This window comes from Arachis ipaensis, chromosome B10 (genome assembly GCF_000816755.2).
Source record: "Arachis ipaensis cultivar K30076 chromosome B10, Araip1.1, whole genome shotgun sequence".
NCBI classification, from domain to species: domain Eukaryota; kingdom Viridiplantae; phylum Streptophyta; class Magnoliopsida; order Fabales; family Fabaceae; genus Arachis; species Arachis ipaensis.
In genome coordinates this window covers 53,378,750-53,403,408 of record NC_029794.2, presented here as the reverse complement: position 1 = coordinate 53,403,408, position 24,659 = coordinate 53,378,750, and the positions used below count along the sequence as shown (strand labels likewise).

Genomic DNA, 24,659 nt, shown 5'->3' with positions numbered 1-24,659 from the left:
GTTCTACCTCCTGCATATATTGTTATTGATTACCTGGGTTGAAGCTGAAATCTCCAAATTAAGTTGAATTTCTTCCCAAAAAGGAAAAATAGCACATCAGAATGCGAATGTGACTAAGTAGAGAAGAGTGAGGGATTGGAACTCTCCCCAACTGCATTATGTCGGAAAGTCAAAGCATGCGAAGGGGATAGCTCGCCTTCGAGCTTCGTAGATACTTCGTTCTTTTTTTTTTCGTATTAAATAGGTAAACGTGTAAGACCCAGAACTTTTGAAAATTCTTATTATGATGAAGTCTCAAATCATATAGTTATTTATAGCCTTAATTTCAGAGATTATTTTATTAAAGATAATTAAGGCAAGTTGTGATTTATTGAATTTGAGACAAGTTATGATTTATTATCCAATTTTATAATTATTGGATTATTTTCTATATTCAAATTATAAAGTTGGTAGTTGTGAAATAATAAGGATTTCTATATAATTTGGATTAAATAATTAATATTTTAAATATTAATACTGCTACTTTGAAAAATAAAGGGTTTAATTATATTATTTCTAATTATTTTGATTTGGACATTTTATGGAAAATAATTTGTAAAATTGGTGAGAAAATAGTATTTTCTATATGCAATTAGTGTTGGATTTAATGTGGGTTTCAATTACTATATTATCCACAATTTTATTAGAAGTTTACTAAAATACCCCTAGCCCTAATTTTCTCAAATAACCCTAACCCATGACCCGGTTTTCTTCCCACCCAACCTATTAGCAGCAACGCAATTGCTTTCCCCCTTTCCTCCAACCAATACTACCGCAGTAGCAGCTGTAAGATGAAGGAAGAAACGAATTTGAGGGTTAAGGGAGAATGGGTTCGTCGGCGTGGAGGGGGAAGGAGGCTCACCGCGCCGCTAGTCGTCCTCACCGCACCTCACCACGAGCTGCGTTCCACAGCCGTCCGTCGCATCCTCGCTGCACCGTCTCTGTCGCCGATGATGGAGAACCAAGAGGGAGGAGCGTGCGAGGAGAGGAAGGCGCTGTGTCTGGAGGCTGCCGCCGTCGTCCTCACTGCTGCACCACCATCGGGCCCGCAATCGTGGAGGAAGCACAACGCTGCCGTGGGTCCATTTCCGTCGAACTCGAAGGAGGAGGAAGGCCGAGATTGGGCAGCGCTGGGAGAGAAAGAAACGCGAGCTGGAGGAGCTGCGTCCAGTTGCCGCTGACGCGCCACTGACCGCCGCCGTTCCGCTGCGCCGAGGGTCCCTTTCCTGCTAGATCTGCCGCCGTCAAGCATGAAGGGAGGAGGAAATGGCGTCGCGAGTTGGGGCTGATCCTTTTGCGGCCGTTGGATCTGACCGGAAAAGGGAACTGCATCTCTATGATTCTGGCCACTGGGAGTGGTTCTGTGACTTCCAGAATCGTCGCCGGAGCTCCGGACTGAGCTTCTGCCACTTGAGACCCTGCTGCCGTCGCCGAAAAAGTTTGCCGGTAAGGGTTTTAATTGAGGTTTCTGCCTTTTTAGATTTCGAGAAGGTTTTAATGCTGCGTAGTTTTTATAGTTGATCCACCAAAGCTTCTGGCCGCCGTCGGAGCTGTTGTCGGGCCGGTTCAAAATTGCAGCTGCCACATTGTGTTGTTTCGGTAAGAAATTATGTTTTGAATAATCTCGCGTTAGTATTCTGTTGTGTTTGGTTAATGAATATGAGTCTTGGTAACGTGAGATCAAGTCCTGATTATTGTATGTTACAATTAGTGTTGCTATGGTTATTGCGAACGTGATTGGGAGCTAAGGTTTTGGTTGCCGTCAGTTCGGGTTGAGGCAGAAAGGACTCTGTGAGACGTTTGGGTTATGGAATTGCGTTTTAAAGCTTTGGAAATGAGTGTTGATAGTTGATATTGGTGTGATTTTGAAATTGTTTCCTTGAGATATGCCAATGAGGCGACTGTTGGATTTAGCTTGATTTTGAATTGATTTTGGATTCTGGACTGTTGAAAAGGATTGTGGAATAGTTTAGTTGGGACCCGAACCGGGTGGCAAAGTCCAAGTTTTAGGGGAGATGCTGCCGAAATTTCTATAAAATCCGAGTCTTTATTGAAATGTTGTCTGGAAAAATGATGAGTTAAAGACTTCTACTATTTTATTTGAATTATCAAGAAAAGGATGATTCATGTTTTTAAAATGAATTATTAAAGGGAAACTTGTGATTTAGTCTTGATTCTTAAGAAAGGCATTGTATCTCTTTCAGGAGAAAGTTATTTAGATGAAACTTATGTTTTAAAGCTGTTTTAAATGTGGCAAGGGCAATGCCTTTGAATTTGACTTGAGGGTTTCAATTAGAGGAGTTTCAATGACTTTGAAAGAACCCGAATGTCTATTGACAAGTTTCATTTTGAAATGTTTTGGGAAAGGTTTTAAGTACTCCTTGAATTCTGAATTCTTGCAAGACTAAAACAATTTTGAACAGTTGAAATGCCTTAGAAATTATCATGGGGGTTGAAGTTGGTTTTGCCTAAGTAAAGGAAACGGCTTTGAAAAGAGTAATTGATTACATGACTCGGTATGGCTTAGATCCTAATTTGTTACTCAAACCGGAAAGCTAATGTTTTAATGATTTTAAATGAATTTGGCGAAATGAATTATGTTATTCTCCCCTAAAGACTTGGGACTCTGCTAAGGAACTTTTGTTAAAAAAAAATCCCATTGTTGAATGGATGATTTTGAATGTTTCAAAATAAATCTTTAACTTGCCATGGTTATGGAAGTTTGGAAAGAGGATGCCAAGAGTGGCATTGTTTTCAAAGGGGAATTTACCTTGAGTAAAAGTGGCTTATGAGCCTGAGATGATTTGAGAAATAAGATCTTTAAAGCCAAGGCTGAAAAGAGTTGAAACTTGATTTCAAAGTGAAATGAATTGAGAAAAAGTGATTTATGGCTTAAATGCCGATTTTATGAATTTGATAATGTTGATTGGTGGAAGTGCTGTTTTGTTATGGGCCGGAATGGCTGTGTATGATTATGAATATTGGCTGGTTCTGGATTGAACCGTGATCCGGAATGGCTATATATGCTATGAATATTGGCTGGTTCTGGATTGAACCGTGAGCTGGAATGGCTGTGTATGCTATGAATATTGGCTGGTTCTAGATTGAACCGTGAGTCGGATGGCTGAGATGGATGTTGATCCATGGATGAGAATGAATGCATGTATATGCTGAATTATTGATAATTGTGATTTGCACTTCCACTATCAGAGGCACGAGTTCCCTGAGAGAAAGCAGTGGCTAGCCACCATGTGCTCCAGGTGGAGACTCGAGACTCTGCTGACCCTAATGTCGTAAGTGTGGCCGGGCACTGTGAAAGCCCCGGATGAGCTCGCCCCCGTAAATATTCACTAGTGAGGGTGATGGATATGGATCATGATTATGATCAAGTTTATGATGAGTATAACTCGAGTTGGGGATACGCGATAGAGGGACAGTCCAATGGTTAGCTACCAGGACTTGTCGGGTTGGCTCTATAACCGACAGATGATATCATCAGCCACTAGGAACAGGCATGCATCATATACATCTATATGACATTGTTTGCATGTGCATATTGTACTTGGTTTGCCTATGTGATTACTTGAGATTAACTGCTACTTGTCCTACTTGTTGTAACTGTCTGTTTGTGCTTGAACTTCCTATCTATGTTTGCAACTGGGACTCTGTTGGATTGTGGCGATTAGTTGTTAGTTGGATTGTTTGGGCCTAGGGCCGTGGTTGAATTGAGATGGACCGATGGTTGGTTTCGGTTTTGTGTTTCTGGTTTGGACATGAAAGGCTATTTTGGTTCAGCATAGATAAACCTTGTGAAAGGCTTTTGAATCTTGTTTTAAACAAACAGTTTCCTCTTTCAGAAAAGGATTTCAGATTTCTCTTTTACTGTAAACCGTTGTTTCTGAAAAGAGGCATAAGTCGGTTATTAATCACTGGTGTGGTTTATCTTCACGTATCCTATTACAGTAATTCCCAAAAACCCTCTACTGAGAACCCTTTCGAGGATGATGTTCTCACCCCCCTACATTTTTCCCCTTTCAGGATATGGGCGCTGAAGTCACGAAGAGTTTATTTAATTGTTGTTGTGATGCTTCGTATTGCTTTAGACTATTATTTATTGTACCCTCGCCTTTATCTTGATATATTCTGTAAGAGGGATAGGCTCTGTATTGGATAATACTTGTAAAATTATATATGTATATGTATATATATGTATGTGCTCTTTATGAGTTTTTGTAAGTTGTATGGTATCTATGGATGTGCGTTGTCGAACGAAAGTATTTTTGGAGCGGTATTGCGATTTAAAGTTTTAAACAGGCTCATATTTTAGTAGTAAATAGTATAAGAGTCGTCGTAATGTCCGAGCTATCAGAGCTGCGCAGCCGGAAGCGTGAGCTTTGATAGTTAGGGTGTTACAAAACGGATTTGGAAACATTGGTCTATTTTGGTCAATTAAATTAGTCATTCTTGAATTTTTTGAAATTTTTTATCTTGAATTTGAATGTGATGGTGTTGTCGATGGATTTTTTAATCTAAATATATTGTTATCGTTGATTTTGTGTTAGTTTTATTTGATTTTTTGAAATTAAAAAAAAAGTTAGTGTTGTTGTTGAAGATTTTGGTGAAGAGAATGGAGCAGGGAGGCTGAGAAATAGTGAAATGAGGAGGGTGAAGAGGAGAGGATGAAGGATATTTTAGTCTAAAAATTAAAAAAAAAGATGATTTTAAAGCATTTTTAAATGTTGAGGATGATCGTAATATAAAAAAAAGGTGAAGGACGATTTTGATTTTGATCGCATATCTTAAGGACGAAAAAAATACTTAACCCTAATGATAAAAAAAATAACCAAATTTAATTATCCAACAATGACAAACAAGTAATACTACAATTTTGCATATACCAACAATATTTTAGGATTAACACAAAACTAAACCAAATAAAAGAAGAACACTTAAACACTTTAACATGATAAAATTACACAAGGGCACAACCAAACATAACAGCAATTTTCCCAATTGACATTTCTTGTTTCCATCAAGTGAAGGCTTTTAAATTTCAACAACTATTTATTTCTATTAAAAAATACTAATTAAAAAAATTAGTGAAACTTGTTACTTGTTAGAATATTTAAAAAAAAATCAATCTAAGTTATTGTTTGCGTTGTTGGTTTTAATGTTGTGAATTATTGTTTTTAAATCTAATAAAATTGATGATATCGTCTATAATTTTAGGTGTTTGCTACGGTACGATGATAAATTCATACATACCGATACGTTTAAAATATGGACAAATAGTAACAAGCCACATGAAATTTATTTTTCACATCAACATTTAATTTTTTCTTTTTTTATATATATTATATCACCACTTTTACTAAAACACACCTTTAATTAAATAAAAATAAAAATATATTTTTTATTTAATTTTATAAAAAGTTTTAAACATCCTTATTTTATTTGATTAGACAAAAATACCCTTTTAAGCTACTAACTTAAAGCACAAAAAATAGATGTAATATAATAAAATATAGTAGAATAATATCATAAGAATCTAGCCACAGCTCGCGGAGTTTAAGCCGGCCAGCCATATACAGACCATATATGAAACCAGACAGTAAAAACAGCTTATACAAGTTTTTTTTTCTCAAATACAAGCCTCTAGAAAAAACAAAATACAAAAGTGAGAGACATGTCCAAAATAAATCAAAAGACTCCAAAAAAAGTGTCCGGATCCTCCGCTTCTGTCACCAACCAGTCAACTCACCGAAGTGGGTCGCGACCTGCATCTGAAAAATACAACAGAAGTATGGTATGAGAACCGGAGGTTCTCACTATGGTAACAGTACCCAGTGATGTAGGATATAAGACCCGGGACGCCAAAGGCAATCCTAGACTCCATATCCATCACAAGAGTTCAAGCTTAAAGCAGTCTAAACCATAAAGCATAATATGTAAAACCTTAACCAAACTTGGAACCTTAGTATATCAAAGGGGTAATCTATTCTTAAAGGATTTTCTACTCTAACCATACACCGCTGTACCACAGCCTTCACCAACCTATCCTCCATACAAACCCATCGCCATCGCCTAACTAACCTCCTCAAACCAGACAAACACAGATAATACAAGCAAGGAAACCATAGGTAGTATTCAAGTATATATCAAGTAATTCAAGAAGCAAGTAGGCATATTACACAGATAGGCAAACTCAAGTAGTCAAAGAAAACAAACATGTATAAGATGAATATGATGAATGTCTATCCTATTGGCTGTGATATCACATGTCGGTTACTGTGCCAAACCCGACAGCAAATCCAGCTGACAAGTCCCAAATTAGTTTCTCTATTGCGCATAAGGAGGAAAATTTCGAGGGAGAGTGCCCTACCACCTTCTCCTTTCAGAGGGAAATATTCTGAGGGAGCGTGCCCTACCACCTTCCTCTGGTTGTCGCATGATTCCATGGCTTAGTGCCCTACCACCTTGCAATCAGAGAGAAACCCATGTTCAGGAGGAAAATTCCGAGGGAGAGTGCCCTACCACCTTCTCCTTTCAGAGGGAAATATTCCGAGGGATGCGTGCCCTACCACCTTCCTCTGGAGTAATCAAAATGAGTGATAATCTCAACGCCAAGCCTCACATCCAAACGTAGGCGGGATACTGCCACAGCCCCTACGACGGATAGCAATGCATATTACAATTATGAAATCAAACTCAGAGGTCACTCCTCATAACACACTTCCACTCATTCTCATTCCATCCACCATACTCATCCATTTCCAAATCTTCAACTCATCACAACCATCACTTATTCATGACTTTCTATTCCGAACTCGCTAGTTCGTCAGAATCTCGGACTCATACACCTTTCTCCCTTCACATTCTACCAAACCCATCCTTAGCACACCAGAAACCTAAACCTCCGTTCTCTAATCTTTAATGGTAATCATTAACTAAAACTCTTCACCTATCTCTCATATTCCCATACTCAAAATTTAGCCCAAATGCCTTAAAATGGTGTTAAAGAAGCTTACAACCTTGTTGGGAAGGTGAAATAGTTGAAAACAAATTTTAAAATTTTGAAACAGCGTGTGTGCGTCCGCACAGGGATGTGCGTGTACACGCCCAGAAAGATTTTGAAAGTGTGCGTACGCATAGGGGTGTGCATACGCACAGGTACTAAAATTGATAAAATGTGTTCACTCGCAGAAGCTGTGCGAACGCCCCTAACAGTCGTCCCTTCCCGACTTGTGCGTGTGCACAGGGCTGTGCGTCCGTACATGTCGTAATTCTTCATTGATGTGTGCTCGCACAAGCTGTGCTAGCACTGCTACCAGATCCCTTTCCCCAGACTGTGCATCCGTACAGAATAGAATTTACGCAGGGTTGTGCGTACGCACAAGGCTGTGCATGCGCACATATCAGAAAATCCTGAAATTCTGCAACTTTGCAGAATTTCAGAATTTTAACACCAACTTTGAATGATCATAACTTCCTCTAAAAAATTCCAAATTTCACAAATTTTATATTGATTTAAAAGGTTTTCAAAGATCTTTAATTCTAGACAAGTTTCATTGGATGTTGAAAACCGAGGCAAAAGTTATGATCAGACAAAGTTCATCAAAAACTAACTTTTACCCAAAAACACAAAATCCTCAATTCTTTGAAAAATATAACCAAAACCAAACCAAACCATTCCAAATCCAATTCTCATCAAAATCAACCCTCTATATCATATTACACCCAACTTACCACATTTTCCCTTATCTTTCCTCCTCCACAATCTCAACCTCTGTATAGCACATATATCAAACCTCATTAACAATTTTCCAGCTACTTTACCAATTCATTAACATGAATATCATATAAATCACACAATTCACTTTTCAACTACACAATCATTCATCCTCATCATATCCTTAACAATCATTATGATCAAACCCAACAATCATCAATCCATCATAAATCATCATATATCATCATTCAATAACTCAAACAACCACTCAAATCCAAACCTATCCTATGGGTTTAGCCTAAGTGTCCATGAATATTATATACTACATAGAGGAAACTAAAACCATAACTTGGCCGATTCCTAATATGCCTTTAACCCACAAATGAGCACAAGCAAGCTCTCAACTCCAAACCAAGCTTTCAATTCCACTCCAACAAGCACCAATAAGCTCCAAAAGCTCCCAATTACACAATAATCAAGCTATACACATATAAATCACCACCAATCAACCTAGGGCTTAACATAAATCAAATTTCACAAGGGTTTAGTATCTCTTACCTCTCCTAACAGATTTGATAGCCAAAGTCCAAGGCTAAACAAGGATTAGAGCAAACCTAAACATCCAAAATCATAAAATCTCACTTAACCCAAAACCCTAGATTTTCAAAACTTTGTAGAGAAGAATAGAAAATATTTCTTGGTTACCTCACTACTTTCTTGTATGGCTTTTTAGAGCTCTTCACAAGAAACGCGTAGCCGCAAACGGTACGGCGATCGGAGCTCCGTAGCTTAAGATATGAGCCTGGAAAGAAGAAGATGAATAGTGCTCATGGGGGTTTCTTCTCTTTCTCCCCTTTCAGCTGATGTGGGTGTGTTTGTGATTGTGTTGTACTGAGTTGGTTCATTAATGAACCCTTTTATATGTTGGGCTTGGGCCCAACTTGGACCCGGTCCAACTTGTTAGCGTTTTTAGCCCGTTTGGCCCAACTTTGGGTCAAACCTTTAACACTAACACCCCTGTTTTCCATTTCTAATGTTTTTCTAAGGTATTTGACTGTTTTCACTTTTTTTCGCGCAGTACCGGATAAACTTGAACCGGTTCAACCGGTTCGACTGCCAATTCACGATTTTTCACGGTTTTCGTAGAAAACACATTTCCTGTCTCAGAAAAATCTACTGAGTTAAAAAATTATATTTAAATCCCCAAATTCTCATTCTAACTTTATGGAATTTAATTTGGGCATTTAAATGATTTTATCTGTGAAAAATCTGGTTCTTACATCCTCCCCTCCTTAAAAAGATTTTCGCCCTCGAAAAAATTAAACACTCCCCTCATACTTTCGACGTTGCCAACTCAACAAGTTGCCAAAGCATCTCGTTCATCATCATCTTACCATGTCGATGTTCTCTCTCGCCAACTCCTCCAGAGAATAGTTCACTCGGATAGGTAGAAAATGAGCGGATTTGGTTAAGCGATCCACGATTATCCAAACCACATCAAATCCCAACCTAGTCCTCAACAAACCGGTCACAAAATCCATCGCGATTCCTTCCCAGTTCCACCGAGGAATCTCAAGAGGCTGTATCATTCCTGATGGCTTCTGATGCTTTATCTTCGCCTCCTGACACGTCAAACACTTAGAGACCACTATAGCTACATCACCTTTCATCTCAGGCCACCAGAACATCTTCTTTAAGTCATACCACATCTTCGCACTTTCGGGATGAATAGGAAATCCACTGTAGTGAGCCGCCGACAACAAATCTTACCTCAACCTCCCGACATCTGGTATGCAAATTCTTCCCTTATATCTCCACAATCCTTCACCATCCTTACTGAAATCCTCATGCCCCATTATCACCAACTGTTGGAACAATTCCTGAAGCTTCCATTCATCTTGTTGAGCCTTTTTGAATTCTCCGTCTCAAACATGCTTGAAATCTGCAACTGGCTCAAACAAGCTCTTCCGGCAACCTCACCAATGTCCAGCTTAAGATCCACCACTACAAGAAAAATATCCATTCAGCCACACTTTTTTTAAGCTACATTTGAAAAGCGTAGCCTATTCTATGAATAGGCTACGCTTTTCTCCGTGTTGCCTTTTTATATGAGAAAAGGATACACAATTATGGCATCATTTAAAAAGTGTAGCCTTAGGTATTTTAGAAATCACTTATAAAGCATAGCCGTAGGTTGATATCTATAGGTTCACTTTTCGTATCAAAGGGGACGCTTTTAGAGAGTAGCCTATTTATTAAGTTTTGGGTGCATTTTAAAAGTGATGCCTAATGTGTCTAGAGCAAAAAATTTGACACTTAGTAAATTTTTCCCTCCTCTTAACTTTTTCCCGGTGTAAAGAACACATACTCTGTAAGCTCACATTTAGTGAAAATTTTCATTCCCTCCAAAGCTCAGAAGTCACCCTTTCAGTAGAGAAGAAAACCCTCCAAGTCCAAAACATGAAGAAAACCCTTTCAGGAAACCCTGCCTCCTGCACTGCGCGAAGATCGTAAAGCCTCACCGTCGCGAAGATCATCACACCCCAGTCCCCACTCACCACTCAGCGCCACACCGTCGTGAAGATCGTGAAGCTTACACCGTCGTGAACCCTCCTGCACTGATCGTCGCGCGCCCATACCATTGTCAATCTCTGCGCTTCTCGTCGTCCTCTCTGTGCTTACGTCATCGATTAGATAAGTATTAATTTCCATTTGATTCTAAAATTTGAGGGGTTTAGGGTCCGATTTTAGAAAACTATTGAGATCGATGTACCGAGTTATAAATTCCTCTTCTTTCTTAGAAGACTGTACGAAGTTGATATGAAGCCCTAGCTTGGCAAGTCTATCTACGCAGAAATTTTCCTCTCTCCCAGTCTCTAGCTAAGAGGTCGTGAGACTCATCAATAAGAAGTCCATTGGGCTAAAGCTCTCTATCCGCCGAGTTGCTGATGCCCGAGGGGCTACTACGCTCACCGCGCACTTGCATCACCACCTGAGCTTCGCTACCACTTCGGCTCTACGACCTTGCAAGGTGCTACTGTAGTGCTCTTTTGGCCTGTCGCTTTCTCAATCGCTTGGTAATCAGAAACACAACAACTATGCTCTTATTTATTTCTTGTATTTCAATTAGAATGTTGAAATCCGAGAGTAACCAAGTTGATGCATGAGCCAGATACGCCATTTTTTTGCTAAAATCGTATTTGGGTCCGGTGACATTTTAAGTTGATTCCATCGAATACCCAATTCTGCATGCAAAATTATTGTCTTGCTGTTTAAAGTTCCAATCTTTATGGATTAATTGAAATAAGTTTTGGTGCTGTTGCTATGTTAATTTTTATTTTTGCTTGATCCTAGCTCATTGTTAGTTCTGGAAATTGGTTTTGGGTTTGGAAATTTGAGCTTTGTGCTATAAAAATACTAGATTTGAAGCCTTAGAATCACCTGAATTCCATGTAAGTTAGGTTTTGTGTGTGACCCATTGGTCAATGGAGTAAAATTGATGATCTATTTAATCCTAAATTTGTGTTGCAAGGTTAGCTACTTAATTGTACATTGTGAGATATATTGAAGTTTTGCAAGTAACTGCTTGAATGTGCTTTGTTGTAAAGGGTTTTTGAATTGATGACATGGTATTCGTGATTGAAATCAAATAAGCTTTTAGTAGATTATCTTGTTACTAGAAATTGTTAATTTTTTGTGGCCCTCACCAGTGTAAAAATAAATAGATTAAAGTAATTTATCTTATACTTTCTTGCATTTGTTGTGTATCTTGGTCCAAGTTTCAACTAGTCCACCTGCTATTCCACTGTTGTGATGGCTTATAATAGGTTATATACTTATATATTTTATATTTATGGTCTGTGAGTGATTCAACACATCAAAAAAAAATTATCTAAACTTTTATAAAGCTTATTACTTACATGTCTAATCAATTAAAATTTGATTAACTTACAAGAGTACAACAGAAGAGATAAGACATTATACCATTTACCCCAAAATATAGTTAGAATTTTATAATTTCTTTTCTTTTTATATATACATAAAATAAGAAGAACTGGCGGCATTAATCAATATTTGCTTATTATTGTTTTATGATTTCATTGAGATGTTCCTGTGTCTATTGCTTAAAAATCATAGACCAGAACACTGCAAACGGTTTTAAATGGGAGAAAAATAAAATCTTCAGAGAGTTGTAAATACAGCTGATTATAACTGAATAAACTGATAAGCGCCACATGACCGAGTTACTTTGAGTTTAGGTTATAATTCTGTGAAACTAAATTTTGTTATCTAGAATGTGTTCAGATGTGGCTAAAACTGATGCTTGAACTGTAATTTGATTATTATGGTTTGTCTCCTCCAAAGTAGAACCAAATAATGTAATCTTTGGTTAATTTACTTCATTTTTCAATGTTATATATCTACAGCATCTAATTTGAGCGAATGGATGGTACAGCAAGTATCTAATTAACCAAATGCTCTTATTTATTGAAATGTATCTAGTCTGCATTGGATGTACATTAGTAATCTGAGTTAAAATTTAGGGTGCAGTCGCCATCTATCAAGATATAATCATCCTTTTCTTGCACCTGCTTTCAATATTGAACAATTAATTAATTTAGTGATTCAATGATGTCACCTTTAATTAGATGCAGCAGAGCAGAGGCTTCAGATGCTCAAATTGTACATCAATACATCTCTATTGTGTATTGAACAATAGTCCTGTATCTGTATGTTTTTTGTTTATTTATTCTAACTTCATATATTAATATAATTGATTTTCTTTAATTGTAATAGATGTGATCACTTTTACACGCTAAGGGTTTTAAATGGAATGATATTGCTTGGGATTTTTCTTTCCTTCCAATGTACAGGCAACTCATTAATACTAAAAAAAAAGAGGAGGTGGACATATTAGGAGTAAAAGAAAGAAGAAATGAATGACTAAGTGAATTTAAAAGTTTAAAAATTTCAATTCATGAAAATTAATTTCTATGAGTAAATTTGGTTTCTTTCGGATTAGAATGTGAAACCAGTTTCTGGAAATTGGTTTATAGATGTACACATTGAAAAATAGTGGTTTTGTAGAATCTTGTATCTTTCAAGTTGGATTGATTGAAAATTTTTGGTACCCTTTCAAGCAGAATCTTACATCTCTAATTTATGTTGTTATTACTTGAGTTTTCTGTTTTAATTATTGTAATTAACTTGTTATTACTGTGATTCTATTCTGTTGGTTGATTCTATTAGTTGATTTATGTTCTTCTTATTTTTCGTTTTCTATTTTTTTCTTTTTTACTATGATTTTCTCTTTAGGTTGTTACTATGATTTCTATATTGTGATTTTTCTTTTGCCATCATCTTCTAACTGCTTCTCACTGCTCACCCAGCACCACCAGTGTCTACTGTCTTTGCCGCCACTCCTCTGGTGTTATGAGTGGGAAGAAGCTTTGTGTAATGGTGTTATGTTTGTGCTGGGTTCATGCAGTGACAGCTTCTGTTATATATGATCACGAAGCAATTGTTGTTAATGGGCAAAGAAAGATTATGTCTATGATTTATTTCCTTATTAATTAAGATTAATACTCTATTGTTATTGTACATAGCAATTAGTGCTGTCTCTTTTATATCACACGTAGAACACATCATATCACATTGATATAAATAAATTGCCAATATATACATATACTCAATTTCCTTCTTCCTCCTTCTCTTTTTTAGACCCATTATCTCAATATTTTATTGTCTGTTCAATGAGTATTGGTGCTTTAATTATGTTATGCTAGCAGCGAAAATAATTGCTCTTGCCTTAATACTGCATTTTATCATCTCCATTCTTTGTCTTCCCTTATTTGTAGATCTTTATTATTTGTTTTTAGAGCAAGAATAAAGTTGCTCTATTGATTACTTGAAATATATGAACTTATTTATTTATTTTTATTTTTACTTCTTTTAGTCATTTGATTATAGAAACATCACAAGAAGTAGTGCTCACAGCCACCAACCCAGCCTCTACCATCATCTTCTATCCGGTTGGGGCAATTAGAGCAGAGGCTGTTGTGCCAACACAGGAAGGGACTTGTCTAAGATATCTTTTATGAGTTGGTGTAATGCACAAGGGACTTGTCTGAGATATATTATACCCAGTGTTTGGCTATTTCGGTGAGCAACTTTTCCACATTTTGTGATAATCATAAAAGCTGTAGAGTGCTATATAGTTCTTGTTATGTTAGATATGAGCTTTACCCCTTTTTCTTCCCCCTTGATTCCAGTAATGCTGGTGCTTCCATGAAAATGATGAGAGCCATTGTGCATCTTTAGGCTTTGTTTGGATTGTGTTCTGGAATGAAAATATGGAGACAACGGAACAGAGACTGAGAGAATGTCTTTTAAATAGATCTCTTTCTTTTTGTATTTGACACAATCCAAACACTGCCTAAAGACCCTCTGGCCCTGCTTCAATTTAAGTACAATTCTAAGTTAAAAGCTTGGGTGCTACCTTGTTATCGAAAATAATGTTATCACTATCTACTTGTGTGCGGTGATCTTGTTGTTGGCAATAAGAATAATTTGTCTAATAAAATAAAAAATATATATAATAATAAATTTTGTGCACCTGTCTTGTGCATCTGTCTTGTTTTTAATTTTTGTACCCTTTATCTTATATAATAGAACATGGGACAGTTTGCATCACTCTTTTAAGAAATCAGAATGAATATATAAATGAAATGAAATCATCTATAATTCTATATAGCCTTAGGCTGGCTTGGATCATGAGCTTCTGCATATAATGCTTGCTTTTTAAGTTTTTCTGCCCCAGCTGAGAGGCATCCCTAGAAACTAGAGCTATGATTTTATCACATTAAATGGTGCTATATTTTATACATAGAAACAAGTCAGAATTTCAATTGGATCCCAATTTTTTTAAGTAAATCTAATATTTACTAATAAATGTAAAAAAAATATTTATATAGTACAAACGAAATATATGTTTTAAAAAAATTAAACATATTTTATTTACAAATATATATTATTAGTTTGCAGTGTTGTAAATATCGGTTTGAATAAATACTATAATTATTTTATTTATTTAAAAAATCCAATTCAAATTGCTCTCTTAAGTAAAAACAAAATAAATATCTAGATTTAAGGAAATTCATTACCATGAAGTAATTTCCGTTGTCTGAATTATATTAATTTTTTAAAAACTTTGTTTACAATATATATAATGATGTTATTAGGTTTTATTATAAGATATAAGTTTCAGGTGCAATAATACTAAATAAGTTTGAAGAAAACTAATATATATTTTGTAAATAAAAAATTTCACTAAACTTAAAAGAAATCTCAGGACGCTCGTTTAATCCTAAATATTTTTAAAATTTGATTGATTGCTTTTAATATTTTTGCAGCAAATTAAAGGCTGTGTATTATTATTGTGTTTGTCTTGTTCTGCATGCCAGTTACATCTTTTCAACATTGAAATGTCTATTTTCTTATTATTATCACTTTCTTCATATAGTCCAATGTCCTTTTTCATCTGTTTTCCTTTATTCACGAATTCAATATGTGATAAACGAAATTCTAATTAATAGAAATATTTATACACTAAAAATTTTGTTGTTTTGTCATTATCTCTTGAATGATTTAATTGCTGCTGCTGCTAGGTCCCAAATCTGTTTGATTATATCAATTTAATTCTTGCTAAATGATGATTGTGCTGAATTCGTGGTTAAATGGTTGCATATGGAAATTACAATTTTTTTTGTCTGTAATTTTTACAGTTATTCGTGGTTAAGATTGAAGGCAAAAGTTTTTGGTTAAGGTCTTCCAAGCAGATTTTGTCAAAACGTTGATCATGTCATGGCAAGGTACAATGCATACTTTAATTCTTTTGATTTGTTAGTTTTGAAGTTGCAATTTAATTTATTATATTTATACTATAAATTCTATGTTTCTCTTTATTTCTTTACCTCAATAGGTTTCTAGAGAATTACTTCTAAGACTAGGAACTATTTTCCAACCTAATTACAAGGCTTTCAAAGTCCTTTTCATTGCCCATTCCCTTTATAGCGAATAACACCCTTCCTCCTCTATTCTTGTTATCTTCACTTTGCGACCCCTTATAAATTTTCCTCCAAAAAAATTTAATAATTATCGGTTAGGTTTTGTGATATGCCAAAGGATTGGATGGATCTACCGAGGTATAGCAAAGAGTATATCAATGGTGTTATTAGTTTTTTAGACTTTGCATACTCCGAGGGAGAACCGGATGGACGACAAATTCATTGTCCTTGTAAGAGGTGTTGTAACATTAATTGGTATAGAAGGGATGTGGTTTTTGACCATTTAGTAGCCGACGAATTTATTAAGGGATATAGAACATGGATTAATCATGGTGAATGTGCAATCCTGATGGTAGTTGACGATGACACGGATGATGAAGAAGGTGCACGCGATGACATCGAAGGACTGCTTAATGATGCATTTGGAGATGTATCTCATGCTGAGGGTGTTATTGTAGGTCAAAATAAAGAGGCTAAAAATTTTTACAATTTAATAGATGGGGCAAGTTAAGAGTTATACCTGGGTTGCAAGAAATTTTTTACATTATCTTTTACCATCTATCTGTACTTGTTAAAGTGTTTGCACGGTTGGAGTAATGCCTCCTTCACTTCACTTCTTGAGCTATTAAAAGAGGCAATGCCTGACATTAACATACCTTCATCTTTCCATAAGACAAAAGCTATGATAAGAGATTTAGGTCTGGATTATAAAAAAATTGATGCTTGTCCTAATGATTGCCTCCTATATAGAAAAGAACTAAAGGATGAAAAACAATGTCATGTGTATGGAACTTCTCGATATAGTAAAAATTCTAGTGATAATAGCGAGAACCAACCTGATAAGAAATGTCGGCCTATTCCTGCAAAGACTCTGAAATACTTTCCTATAATTCCAAGACTTTAGAGATTATTTATGTGCTCAAAGACGGAAGCTAGTCTGAGGTGGCATGATAAGGAGCGCGTAAAAGATGGGACGTTAAAGCATCCTGTTGATGGCTTGGCATGGAAGAACCTTGATGAAATAGATGAAGAATTTGCAAAAGAATCTCGCAATATTAGACTAGGCTTGTCAAGTGATGGGTTCAACCCATTTCGTAGCATGAACATTTCATGGAGCACGTGGCCCGTGATGCTGATGGTATATGATGCCAAGGCATCTTAGGCTAGTTTCACTAGTATTTTTCTGTTAGTTTTAGTGGTTTTATGCATTTTCTTGAGCTTAAAGTAACCAAGAATGGTTAAAAGAATAACAAAGCAATGAACCATCCAAACAATATGATTTTGATGCAAATTCCATGAGTTTTAGTTATATTACTTGAATGCTATGAATGGAAGATTTCTCATGAAATTTTGCAAGACTTTGATGCATTTGTTTGGATGATTTCAGGGAAGAAGAGGCTAAGCAAGGAAGCAACAAAATCAATTAAGGAAGCTTGAATATCACATGTGGAGTTTAAGTTCCAGTTTAAGCCTAAACTGGAGCTTAAACGCCAGAATCATGAAGGCTAAGAAATGCTGGAATTGAAGTTTAACCTCCAGTTTAACCTTAAACTGGAGGTTAAACGCCAGAATGAAAAGTTTCACCAAAGAAGCATTCCACGTTTAACCTCCAGTTTGACCTCAAACTGGAGGTTAAACGCCAGAATGATAATACTCTTGGAAAAGGTTTCTGGACCAAAAATATTGTGGTTTAAGTTAGTATTTGAGCACAAACATTAACTTAAACTTATTCTGGTATGAAACCCAATTGAATATCATGGTTTATGGGATTGGGCCTGAAGGATTGATGAGTCTGAAATTTCAATTTGTTGAGTCATGTGTCATTATTTGATTATCACTAAGTTGGCTCAATGAATGTTACAGAATTTGGATCAGCAGCCTCATCAAGATTATGGATCATAAACCCAAAGCAAAAGGAAAGCAGGGAGAGGCCTCAAAGCCCAAGAAACACAACAGAAGCTCAATATAGAAAGTGTATAAATAGGATAGAATTTAAGTTAAAAAAAATTGACGATAACCGGTGCACTTGCCGGAAGGAATTTTGCCGATCGTGCAATTTCCTAAATCGTAGCATAACAAGTTTATGCGCATCAGTATACAACTTGCCTCCATGGATGTGCATGAAACCCGAATATTGTGTGCTTTCTTTGCTTATTCCTGGGCCACAATCACCTGGTAAAGACATTGATGTGTATCTACAACCATTGATAGAAGACTTGAAGTTGTTGTGGGAAATAGGGGTCGAAACTTATGATGCGTCAAAGAATGACACCTTTCAAATGCGGGTAGCTCTTTTGTGGACAATCAATGATTTTCCTGCTTATGCTATGTTGTTTGGGTGGAGTACAAAGGGAAAATTGGCTTGCCCTTGTTGCAACAAAATACCTGTAGCTTACAACTAAAACATAGTCGGAAGACAGTTTATATGGACCATCGTGTCTTTTTACCCATGGATCATCCATGGAGAACCAATACAAGGTCTTTTAATGGGAAGCAGGAATTAAGACCCCCTCCACCTGTTATAGAAGGAACTGAAATTTTTGAGATGCTATAAAATGTTGAGAATGTCTTTGGGAAGAAGCAAAGTACATCAAATAGTTTTCTATGAAATTGGAAAAAAAGATCAATTTTCTTTGAATTGCCTTACTGGCACAAGAACTCACTGTGTCACAACTTAGAAGTCATGCACATAGAGAAGAACATACTTGACAGTGTAATTGGAACTCTCTTGGATATCCCAAGAAAGACAAAGGACCATTTGAATGCTCGATATAACTTAAAAGATTTGGGTATCTGAAAAAATCTTCAACCAAAGGAGGTGAATAATGGCAAGAGAACAAAGTTGGCAAAGGCATGCTTTTCTATGACTGCTGCAGAGAAGTCAGTTTTTTGTGGTGTTTTGAAGACAACAAAGCTACCTGATGGTAGTGCTTCGAATATATCACGCTGTGTACATCTAGGAGAAAGAAAAGTTTCTGGATATAAGACCTACGATGCTCACTTTATGCTTCACTATTTACTACCAATACCGATTAAAATCATCCTTCCTGATCATGTGGCCATTCCGTTGATTCGACTAAGTTCTTTTTTTGTCGCTTGTGCAAAAAGTTCATCACACTAGAAGAGATAGATCTACTGGAGTTAGAGATTGTGGAAATATTATGCTACCTTGAGAGGATCTTTCCCCTAGTTTTTTTGACGTAATGGTTCATCTTTCCATTCATTTAGCAAATGAGGTGAGATTGGGAGGTCCGGTGTAGTTTTGTTGGATGTATCCTCCGGAAAAGGTACATGTGTACATTAAAGTCATATGTTCGCAACAAAAGTCGGCCCGAGGGTTCTATTGCAGAGGCATATCTGGCTGAAGAGTGCTTAACTTTCTGCTCAAGATACTTTCATGGAGGTATGCAAACAAGACTTAATAAGCGGCCTCGGAATGATGATGATCATAATGAAGACGAAGTTGTGCCATCAAAGTTATTTTCTAACAAAAGTCATTCGTTAGGCGTGGGAAATGGAGAACCAATTAATCTAGATGACATAGCAATTGCTCAAGCCCATGTGTATGTATTACACAATTGTGGAGAAGTCGCAGATTATGTTAGGTAACTTAATTAAACTTTTTTTTATTCCGATAAAGTTCACCCATATTTTTTAGATCAAACCTAACTATTATTAATTCTAGAGAGCATGAGGAAGAGGTTAACAATCAGCAGGGAACGAAATGGAGAAAAGCAAATGTTCACAACAAAACGTTCGTGCAGTGGTTTGAAACTCGTGCGAGGGATCCAAATGTGCCTTTTTGGCTAAAAGAATTATCTTGAGGTCCAAGCTCTGTTGAAAGAAGATTTTCTGGATATGTAATTAATAGATACAGGTTTCACACGGTGGAGTGTGAGGCAAGGAGAAAAACACAAAATAGTGGTGTCACATTAACTGCTTTAACTTCAAGCTTTACAAGTGCTAAAGATCAAAGTCCAATCCAAGACAATGTAGCTTATTATGGCAGGTTGTTTGAGATAGTAGAGTTAGACTATTTTGGGCATTTTAAGTTTTTCTTATTTCGGTGTGAGTGGTACGATGCTGGGAGAGATAAGTATGGTCTTATATTTGTTCACTTCCATAAGAAATGCTTCCAGAATGAACCTTTTATACTAGCATCTCAAGCACATCAGTGTTTTTATGTGCAAGATCCATATGAACATAATAAACATTATGTTATGGAAACTGTCCCAAGAGACTTATTTAAAACAAGCGACGAATCTGAGTCTGAGGCCCGTCAAACACACTATAGTGAACAACACGAGCGTATAACGAGCCCTGCCGTACCAGCTGATGATGGTGAACTTATTCTGGAGAGGACTGATTTACGACCCACGGTTAATAAAACGGTTCCCCAAGTGACTTCTGCCCAAAAATATGAGGCAGACTTCATTGGAGATTCTGATTCTGATTGGTCATCCTAAGCAATTTATTGCTTAATATGTACATATGTATACTTAAGTTTTCTTCTTCACCTTTTTATTTGTAAGTAATACTTATTTTTTTGTTAATTTATCAGTCTCTTACATTTTTCTTATATTGATTTTGATGGGTATATTGACTTTACTTAACTAATTTATTTGTGTAGGAATAAGGAATTTATTGATCTTAAAGCTACATCAAGTAAGAATTTGCTTGGACAATTTGAGGCTAAGAGACAAAGGATTGTAACTGAACGCAAAAAATATGAAATGGAAGCTGCAGCTGCTAATGACAAGGAGAAATCTGAGCGAAGGGTGGATGAACCAGAAAGTCAATTGGAGATGTGTGGAACCAAAGGGCAGAAGAAATCCACGTTAAAGAAGCTGGATTTTAGTCATCTGCAAAGCACATTCGATTCTATTAGCAAAAGGACTAATTCTACGTCTACCACCTTGGAAGTACAGCCAAACATTCCTTTGCAACAGCTAGAAAATAAAAAGAGAAAGGAGCTATTGACTATGCCTACTGCTGAGAAAGTCAAGAATGGAGTGTAGGGTGGAAAATCAACACAAGGCTTGAAGAAGTCTAAGCCTACAAACATGGAGGCAGATGAACTTACAAGGAAGCTCGAAGCAATTCGTAAAAGGAACAGCAACGTGTCGACAAGTCTATGCCAAGAGCGGAGTTGTCCAAGTTCTACTCAACTCAAAATCAACCAAGGGCAGTAGCAGAATATTCAACTCACAGATGAAGAGACTCAAACAGGGCAAGATGATACAACTTTGCCTTCTCCTGAAACTACCCCACAAAATGAAAGTGCAATGTTGGAGCAAGGAATATCAACAAAGGGTAAGAGGATGCCAGGAGTAAAGGCTACAACAATTGACGAATTCTTAAAGGAAAATTGGATAGATGTGGAAATTGAAGGACCAAGCACTGCACTAAGTGAGGACGGGGAAGAAAGCATGGCACTTGATAAAGACTATTATCAACATGTGATGGAGGACATTGATGATGAAGAAGGTACTATTTTGCTATTTTTCTATCTTCTATTGTAAATTGTAATACTTTTTTTTTCAATTGGCATCACTAATTAGTCCTTAATCTATTTCCTAATGAATGAAACTAGGAGAGCCAAAGGACTATGAAACAGCGGAAAGAAGTCACTTTTGATATTGGACAGCCCGTAGGACCAACCGACCAAAGTGTTTCTAATTTAACTAGTTTTGTTGGCACTATTTGTAGAAATAAAAGATTCGTTAGTCTTTTGTACACTAGTTGGCATGTTGTTCCTTCTAAAGCTAAGAAGTTCATGTGGGACTATGTTAACGTAAGACACTCGGTAATTATTGATTTCAATTTTTTTATTCAGCACAAGAGCATATAACAATTACTTATAATCATGCAGACCAAGTTTATCCTCCCAGACAATGGAGAAAAGTGGGTAATGCAAGCAATTCGAGATGCTTGGAAGCGGTTTAAAGGAAAGATTAAGCAAAAGCACTTCGTTCCCTATGATACTATTGAAGATATGGTGAAGAATCGACCCCCACAAGTACCAGAAAGTGGTTTCATAAAATTGATCTATTATTGGAGTCATCCTCTAATCCAGGTAAAAGACTATATATGTCAAATTTTCATGTGAAACTATTTGACTATTGAAAGAGCAATATGGTATTTAGCTATTAATGTGAAGCAGCTCTACTGACACCTTAACACTTAACAGTCTTATGTTTTTTGATGTCTCAATAAGCACTGATTGGATGTGAATTATTGTTATTAAAAGAAAATTTATTAAGTGTTTCAGCATTATGTGATGTCTATATGCCTTTTTACTTGGCTAGCTACTTTTTTGCTCTGATTTCAAACCTACTAGAACCAACAGAATGTGTCAGTATTCTTGTAGTTTTTCTCCCGCCATTTTCTTGCAACACAGATAAAGGATTGGTTTGTTTAGATTTTATGATTTCCTATTTTTTTAAGTTACAGCTACATATATGCAACTCCATCTTACTCTGGATTTCCTTTTTTTCTCCCCGTTGCTGCTTTGAACATGTTGCTTATATTACCCATTGCTTATAGTTACTCAATATCCTATTTGGCATCTTGCTTCGTCAATTACATTTAATTCTGATATGGTTCCTAGATATACTTCTATTCCTCCTCTATACACACTGCCTTGTCAATTCTTTCTTATTATGTCCACTAAGTTCTGTAATATATGATATATTTTTAATAGAAAAAAAATTTCTTAGCAAGTTGAGGTTGCTTATATCCTTGTTAGTTGGTGTTTTTAACTTGAGGTGTGCCCTGTATATTCTTTCTTTATGTCTTCTGTTCGATCTGATGAAGGAGGTTTGCGAAATTGTTACGATGAGAAGATATGTCACGTTGTGAAAATGTGAACAGGTGCTCCAATGTATTATTAATAGATCTTTTATGCTTGCTTTTGGGTATTGTTCATGAGCAATTTTTTTTTGAACGCTTTGAAATTGGGGGCTTCTATATTGTCGCTTCATGGATAAATTGTACTAAATAGTTTGTATAACCAGATGTAGAGTTAGGTTCATATTTTTGAATAATATTTAACGAGTGAATGTGACATATTTTTTAATGCTTTAGCTTAATAATGCAGCCTTGCTAGTAGATTTGCCTAACTCATTATGTTGCATGTGTTAGTAACTATAGGCTAACTTTTCATTCACTTCCAATCAATAAGTCAAAGAAACAAGCAACACAAGAAAAAACAGAAGTTTCCACATCGCATGGGGCCAATTAATTTCGGAAGAGTACGAGTGGCTATGGTAAACAGTAGATTTATATTTATTAGAATTTATATTTGCATAAATTGAAGGAAGAAACTGAAGTAAGATCTTGTTTTGCAGTGAGCAACAAAGGAAACAAACAAGGAACCAAAAAAGTTTGAGATGTTCATTGCTACCCGAACAAGTCGGAAGAGGAAAGAAGTGGATGAGGAAACACAGACTGCTGTTGTAAGAGTTCATTAAATCATTCATAATTACATTTCAAATTTAGGATATGGTAACTAATTCAATTTTAAATGTTTCTTCTATGCAGGAAGACTTCCAACACTGCCAAGCTGCTGGTGAAACAGAAGAGGAAGTATTTGAGGCCTTATTCGGGAAAGAACAACCAGGTCGGGTAAGGTTGTATGGAAGATCTATGACAAAAACTGATTTAAAAAATCATGCTGAAATTAATGAAATAAAAAATCAGCACAAAGAGGAAATGTCCAGTCTGAAGGATGAACTTGGACACATGGAGGCCCAACAGCAAAAAAAAAGAGGCCAAACAGCAAAAATAAGAGGAAGAGATTCATGGGTTGTGAAATATGATCAAGTTAATACTGCAGCGATCGGAACCTGGAATGAGGCCAGAAGAACTAGAAGCTTTATTACAAGATGCCTAACAGTCTCCGATTGATGCGAATAGCGGCCATGGATCAACTGATTTTCCGAACTTAGATGTGGTATGTCCTTATCTATTCCTTGTTCCATAGTTTTTTACTTGCATTTACATTAATTGCTATGGCTGGAAATGTTTGTTGGCTTTATTAACACTGAAGTTGTATTGCTATGGCTGAAATTTGTTTGTGCAATTCTGGTTGTTGTATTTCTGATTTTGTGCACTTGGTACATATGAATTTGTCCCTATATCTAATTTAAGTGTGAAAGTCTGGTTAATTAGAGCATGAAAAATGCTATAGGGACATATCAGGATTGTGTTAAAGGAAATGGAAGAAAGAAACACCTGCAGATTTTCATGGTTTGAATGAAACAAGATAATACATAATTCCTTGAATTCACCTCTTTTGCCGTGACCATGTTATTTTTTTAGTATATGCTTTCTTGGTTTACCATGTCTATATTTTCCATTTAATTTTTATAATTACGAATGTCATTATGAATATTTTTTTAACTACTTTTCTATATAATTATGCAGGGTAACAATGAAGATTAAGCAATGAAGATTAAGCTGATTATTATTGTGGTTTATTGGCTAAGATAGAGTGCTATTTAGAATCTTTACATGTATGGTTGACTAATGACTTTTATTAGAAGATACTTTTATTGGCTAAGTGATATTATGGTTTTGATATGGCTATGCTTACTTTAGTGTGAGATGTATGAATTTTACAGTTAACTTCATTCTAGAACTTTTGGATCAATATTATAAATATATTTTGGTTAGAGATCATTTTTATTATTTAAAAAAATTATTTAGTATAATTATGTATTTATTTTTATTTTTTAATATTAAACTCATTTAAATAAAAATGCAGAATTATTATACATGTAATCATATTAACTATTATGTTGTATTAATAATTATTAGATAAT

General features: G+C 35.9%; 1 protein-coding gene and 1 long non-coding RNA gene across 7 annotated transcripts; both read left to right on the top strand.

Moving 5' to 3' along the window:
• LOC110267466 lies at positions 813–9,455 on the top strand. The gene is made up of 2 exons (XM_021113072.1): positions 813–1,289; positions 9,438–9,455. The coding sequence occupies exon 1, from the start codon at positions 831–833 to the stop codon at positions 1,218–1,220; it is 390 nt and encodes a 129-aa protein (XP_020968731.1). The 5' UTR covers positions 813–830; the 3' UTR covers positions 1,221–1,289; positions 9,438–9,455.
• Positions 10,107–24,440, top strand: LOC107620632. 6 transcript variants are annotated; one of them, XR_002355804.1, is made up of 10 exons: positions 10,107–10,845; positions 13,739–13,930; positions 15,553–15,639; positions 20,465–21,321; positions 21,428–21,628; positions 21,707–21,910; positions 22,978–23,102; positions 23,184–23,291; positions 23,377–23,788; positions 24,262–24,440. It is a non-coding gene; the product is annotated as an uncharacterized LOC107620632 (long non-coding RNA). The 6 variants fall into 6 exon arrangements; XR_002355802.1 differs by having other exon boundaries at positions 13,725–13,930; positions 23,018–23,102; XR_002355801.1 differs by having other exon boundaries at positions 13,725–13,930; positions 22,987–23,102.

Coding starts and splice junctions, on each gene's coding strand:
- LOC110267466 (XM_021113072.1), top strand. CDS start 831: ATGAAGGAAGAAACGAATTTGAGGGTTAAGGGAGAATGGGTTCGTCGG.